Source organism: Oncorhynchus mykiss, chromosome 9 (assembly GCF_013265735.2).
Source record: "Oncorhynchus mykiss isolate Arlee chromosome 9, USDA_OmykA_1.1, whole genome shotgun sequence".
NCBI classification, from domain to species: Eukaryota; Metazoa; Chordata; class Actinopteri; order Salmoniformes; family Salmonidae; genus Oncorhynchus; species Oncorhynchus mykiss.
In genome coordinates, this window is record NC_048573.1 from 76624566 (window position 1) to 76631167 (window position 6602).

Consider the following 6602-nt stretch of genomic DNA (forward strand, 5'->3'; position numbering starts at 1 on the left):
GGGTACTCAATTAAAGCTACACTCGCTGTGAATCTAGCCAACATGTCAGATTTTTAAAATGCTTTTCGGCGAAAGCATGAGAAGCTGTTATCTGATAGCATGCACCCCCCCGCAATACCGGAAAAGACGTAAACAAAAGAATTAGCGTAGCCGGCGCTACACAAAACGCAGAAATAAAATATAAAACATTCATTACCTTTGACGAGCTTCTTTGTTGGCACTCCTATATGTCCCATAAACATCACAATTGGGTCTTTTTTTCGATTAAATCCGTCCATGTATACCCAAAATTTACATTTATATAGCCCGTCTGATCCAGGAAAAAACAGCTTTCCGAAACGCAACGTCATTTTTTTAAATTAAAAAAGTTGCCGATAAACTTTGACAAAACACTTCAAACTACTTTTGTAACCCAACTTTAGGTATTTGTAAACGTTAATAATCGATCAAATTGATCACGGGGCGATCTGTATTCAATAGCTGCTACTCTTGAAATCATGGTCCAAATTGTCTCTTCCAGAAACTTCCGGTGTGTACTGGATGACAGGAAGTGCCTATTACTCATCCCACCAAGGATTCACTTCAAAGTAAATGCCAGTACTGGCGACATCGTGTGGAATATGTAGGAACTGTAAACTGACCGCTATCTATTTTCCCTTGCCATAGACAATACAGAGACTGCTGGATGGATACTTTTATTTATTTTTTGTGAAGAGGTTTTTCTTGGAATTTTGCCTGTTATTCACGTTCTGTTATAGTCACAGACATGATTTAACCCGTTTTAGAAACTTCAGAGTGTTTTCTATCCACACATACTAATCATATGCATATACTATATTCCTGGCATGAGTAGCAGGACGTTGAAATTTTACGCGATTTTTAACAAAATATTGAAAAAATTCAGGGGAGCCTTAAGGCATGAGAATCTATGCATTATCATGAGTAATGCACAGCTAAGGGCTGTTCTTAGGCATGAAGCACATTGTTTTAAAAATGGTCTCATGGACTAAACTGAAGTGTCGACCGTTGTTGTATCTCTCTACAGGAGCTAGAGATGCAGGCCTGCCTCCACGGCCTCTCCACCCCCGCCTCCTCCTCCCAGGGCTCCTCCTCCTCACACCTCAGCCTATCACAATCCCTGGACCCCAGCACGGGCGACGCCCTCTCCAAGACCCTCTTCTCCCTGAGTGGTGGCCCAGGCCTTCAGGCCACCTCCCCCTCCTTTCTGTCTCCACCACCCTCGGCCTCACCGGTTGGCCTGATGAACATGGCTTCTCCTCTGGGCTTCTCTGAGCTGGACGACCCGTCTGCCGCAGCCTTCCACTCCTCCCTGCTACCGGACATGGGTCTTGGGGACATCTTGATGGACCATGGGGGGATAGGATTGTCCCCGGTGTGGGCCCGAGAGCCCCTGCTCTCCTCCATCTCCCCAGGAGTCTCCAAGACCTCCAGCCGCAGGAGCAGCTTCAGCATGGAGGAGGACTTGTGACTTGAGTTAAAGGACCCTACCCCTTACACTGCTAGGCAAGAGCAGCTTCATGCATGGAGGAAAGCCTGTGACTGTTCTCAGTCCAAAACCAACCCCTAGACCAGCATTTCCCACACTCGGTCCTCAGGATCCCAATGGGGTGCACGTTTTGGTTTGTGCCCTAACACTACACTGATTCAAATGATCAAAGCGTTATGGTTAAATTAGTATTTCATTCCACTGTGTAGTGCCAGGGCAAAAACCAAAACGTGCTTCCTTTAGGATCCTGAGGACCGAGTTTGGGAGACCCTTCCCTAGACCCTGGCTCCTAAACCCTGGCTCCTGGACCCTAGCTCCTAGACCCTAGCTCCTAGACCCTGGCTCCTAGACCCTGGCTACTAGACCCTAGCTCCCAGACCCTGGCTCCTAGACCCTGGCTCCTAGACCCTGGCTCCTAGACCCTGGCTCCTAGACCCTAACTCCTAGACCCTAACTCCTAGACCCTGGCTCCTAGACCCTAGACCCTGGCTCCTAGACCCTAGCTCCTAGACCCTGGCTCCTAGACCCTGGCTCCTAGACCCTGGCTCCTAGACCCTAGCTCCTAGACCCTAGCTCCTAGACCCTGGCTCCTAGACCCTGGCTCCCAGACCCTGGCTCCTAGACCCTAACTCCTAGACCCTAGCTCCTAGACCCTAGCTCCTAGACCCTGGCTCCTAGACCGTAGCTCCTAGACCCTAGCTCCTAGACCCTGGCTCCTAGACCCTAGCTTCTAGACCGTAGCTCCTAGACCCTGGCTCCTAGACCCTAGCTCCTAGACCCTGGCTCCTAGACCCTAACTCCTAGACCCTAGCTCCTAGACCCTGGCTCATAGACCGTAGCTCCTAGACCCTGGCTCCTAGACCCTAGCTCCTAGACCCTAGCTCCTAGACCCTGGCTCCTAGACCCTAGCTTCTAGACCGTAGCTCCTAGACCCTGGCTCCTAGACCCTAGCTCCTAGACCCTATCTCCTAGTAATTGTTTAAGACACAAGGTTATTTGTAGATAAGTCAGTCTGCAATGTAGTTCATCTGGAACACGACGTAAGGCCTATCAGAGGACTGGGGTGAAGCATCCACATACTATGCATGGCCCCGTCCATCAATCACAGAGTCGTGGTCAAAGGTCTTAGTTTAGTCTAGGATTTGCAAAATTCCAGTCCCCAGGTTTTCCAAAAATCCTGGCAGTAAGGTTCCAGAATTCCTGGCAGTAAGGTTCCAGAAATCCTGGCAGAAAGATTCCAGAAATCCTGGCAGGAAGGTTCCAGAATTCCTGGCAGTAAGGTTCCAGAAATCCTGGCAGAAAGGTTCCAGAAATCCTGGCAGTAAGGTTCCAGAATTCCTGGCAGGAAGGTTCCAGAAATCCTGGCAGGAAGGTTCCAGAAATCCTGGCAGTAAGGTTCCAGAAATCCTGGCAGGAAGGTTCCAGAAATCCTGGCAGGAAGGTTCCAGAAATCCTGGCAGAAAGGTTCCAGAAATCCTGGCAGTAAGGTTCCAGAATTCCTGGCAGGAAGGTTCCAGAAATCCTGGCAGTAAGGTTCCAGAAATCCTGGCAGTAAGATTCCAAAAATCCTTAAAAAAGGGGTCAAAATGAATTGCAGACTATGTGAGAGTAGATGAAACACGTTAAAATAGACATTAACCTATTTTTATGTCTGTTATTTTCAGGAGTTGTCCATCCCTGGTCTTTATCATAGAAAAGGAAACAGGAGTTGGGGAATATTGTTTCAATGAAACAACAGATGGTGTGTTCAGAAAGCCACAAATATTAAATTAAAAACCATTATTTGTATGTATGTATGATGAGACCTCAGCATTTGTGAAACTCTGCAACAAAAAAAAGGGATGGCATTATATTCTGTGTTGAAACAGCAAGATGAACTGTCTGTGTATCCCGAATAGCAACCTATTCCCTACACGGTGCACATCGGGATACTACTGGAGTGCAGTATACAGGAAATACGGTGCCATTTGGGATACATGATAGTGCAGCACTTTTCATTGGTAGACATGTTGCATGAGTGTTGTGTATGCTTCTAAAGAGTCCCACAGGAAAACCAGTCTGAGCAGCCAGCCATATAGTAGACTAAACAGTTACTGTGTTTGTAGACCCAATGTTCTGTTGTCTTCAACAACAAGACAGTTAAGAGTAGACTAACCCTGAACTTCATCACTTCCTGTTCCTGGCCTGGCTGGGGTCAATTCAGTTCAGGGGTTTAAAAAAAAAACAGAACAGAATGTAATGAGAATGTTTTTTATTTTTTTATTAATGAATTACATTTTTTTCATTCTCTTCTTAGATTTTACAGATTGAAAATGGAATTGACCCCTAACCCTACTGTCAGTCACTAAACTGCAGTAGTTTAGTTGTTATAAGCACTTATAAAGGTGTTATGAGTGCTTATACGCCCCATGTATCTACACTACCAGTCAACAGTTTTAGAACACCGACTCATTCCAGGTTTTTTTTAATTTTATTTTTTACAATTTTCCACATTGTAGAATAATAGTGAAGACATCAAAACTATGAAATAACACATATGTGAATCATGTAGTAATACTACCCCCCCCCCCTCCCTAAAAAAAAAAAACGTGTTAAACAAATCAAAATATATTTTTATATTTGAGATTCTTCAAAGTAGCCACTGGTTTGCCTTGATGACAGCGTTGCTGTGTCCAAACCCTTTTGACTGGTACTGTAAACGGTGTACACATGGGACTCGACAATAATGGAATAAGAACCAGGTCTGTTATGTTGAGATTTTTTTTTGTTGAGGGCTGACATTCTATAGCCTGGTTCCAGGTCTGTTTGTACTGTGTAAAGTAGCAAAAACAGCACAAAACCAATCTGGGACCAGGCTAGATGTTTTAAATTTGATGTAAGGTATTTGGTATTGGTATTTATTAGCCGTTGCGAAAGCAGCAGCTCGTTTTCCTGGGATCCAGAGCTTTTTTTAATTTCCAGGGACGAGGTGATAGGATCATTTAACCTGCTAGAATGATGCATCTCACAATAACAAAAAGGGTTTCTTTCAGCTGCGACGACTGACTGCCATTCATATTATAACAGATGCTTAACACTGGTTTCAGGTTGGAATCCAGGCTAATAGCTTGTATAATGTATAATAATATGCCACGTTTCTTTGTCACCTGTGTGTGTGTGTATATATATATATTTTACGTATGGGTGGTCCCAGACATTGAACCAACTGCCCTGGCGTTACAAGAGCCATGCTCAACCAACCTGAGCTACAAATACACCACAGGTTTGAACACTGGCCGTGTATGGCCACGCTGACGACTTCTACATAACATGATGAGTCTGCTTTGATTTTGTGGAGGAAACAAGTTGTTTTACAAGTTGTAGATTACAATTTTTATACACCTGTAATCTGTCTCCTGTTGTAGCTGTACCTACCGATATCTGATCTAATCTGTCTCCTGTTGTAGCTGTACCTACCGATATCTGATCTAATCTGTCTCCTGTTGTAGCTGTACCTACCGATATCTGATCTAATCTGTCTCCTGTTGTAGCTGTACCTACCGATATCTGATCTAATCTGTCTCCTGTTGTAGCTGTACCTACCGATATCTGATCTAATCTGTCTCCTGTTGTAGCTGTACCTACCGATATCTGATCTAATCTGTCTCCTGTTGTAGCTGTACCTACCGATATCTGATCTAATCTGTCTCCTGTTGTAGCTGTACCTACCGATATCTGATCTAATCTGTCTCCTGTTGTAGCTGTACCTACCGATATCTGATCTAATCTGTCTCCTGTTGTAGCTGTACCTACCGATATCTGATCTAATCTGTCTCCTGTTGTAGCTGTACCTACCGATATCTGATCTAATCTGTCTCCTGTTGTAGCTGTACCTACCGATATCTGATCTAATCTGTCTCCTGTTGTAGCTGTACCTACCGATATCTGATCTAATCTGTCTCCTGTTGTAGCTGTACCTACCGATATCTGATCTAATCTGTCTCCTGTTGTAGCTGTACCTACCGATATCTGATCTAATCTGTCTCCTGTTGTAGCTGTACCTACCGATATCTGATCTAATCTGTCTCCTGTTGTAGCTGTGCCTACCGATATCTGATCTAATCTGTCTCCTGTTGTAGCTGTACCTACCGATATCTGATCTAATCTGTCTCCTGTTGTAGCTGTACCTACCGATATCTGATCTAATCTGTCTCCTGTTGTAGCTGTACCTACCGATATCTGATCTAATCTGTCTCCTGTTGTAGCTGTACCTACCGATATCTGATCTAATCTGTCTCCTGTTGTAGCTGTACCTACCGATATCTGATCTAATCTGTCTCCTGTTGTAGCTGTACCTACCGATATCTGATCTAATCTGTCTCCTGTTGTAGCTGTACCTACCGATATCTGATCTAATCTGTCTCCACTTGTAGCTGTACCTACCGATATCTGATCTAATCTGTCTCCTGTTGTAGCTGTGCCTACCGATATCTGATCTAATCTGTCTCCTGTTGTAGCTGTACCTACCGATATCTGATCTAATCTGTCTCCTGTTGTAGCTGTACCTACCGATATCTGATCTAATCTGTCTCCTGTTGTAGCTGTACCTACCGATATCTGATCTAATCTGTCTCCTGTTGTAGCTGTACCTACCGATATCTGATCTAATCTGTCTCCTGTTGTAGCTGTACCTACCGATATCTGATCTAATCTGTCTCCTGTTGTAGCTGTACCTACCGATATCTGATCTAATCTGTCTCCTGTTGTAGCTGTACCTACCGATATCTGATCTAATCTGTCTCCTGTTGTAGCTGTACCTACCGATATCTGATCTAATCTGTCTCCTGTTGTAGCTGTACCTACCGATATCTGATCTAATCTGTCTCCTGTTGTAGCTGTACCTACCGATATCTGATCTAATCTGTCTCCTGTTGTAGCTGTACCTACCGATATCTGATCTAATCTGTCTCCTGTTGTAGCTGTACCTACCGATATCTGATCTAATCTGTCTCCTGTTGTAGCTGTACCTACCGATATCTGATCTAATCTGTCTCCTGTTGTAGCTGTACCTACCGATATCTGATCTAATCTGTCTCCTGTTGTAGCTGTACCTACC

At 44.5% G+C, this 6602-nt stretch overlaps 1 protein-coding gene across 5 annotated transcripts in view; it reads left to right on the forward strand.

The window, feature by feature from the left end:
• The window catches only part of LOC110531290 (transcription factor E3), a 45271-nt gene extending 41540 nt beyond the window's left edge, over nucleotides 1-3731 (forward strand). For 4 of the 5 annotated variants that reach the window (XM_036989084.1, XM_036989083.1, XM_036989082.1 and 1 more), the window contains exon 10: nucleotides 1046-3731. In XM_036989084.1, the coding sequence (XP_036844979.1) occupies nucleotides 1046-1489 (444 nt within the window). In that variant the 3' untranslated portion in view covers nucleotides 1490-3731. The remainder of the gene's footprint in view (nucleotides 1-1045) is intronic. The other variant, XR_005053397.1, reaches the window with a different exon arrangement.
• Nucleotides 3732-6602: the final 2871 nt, after the last annotated feature.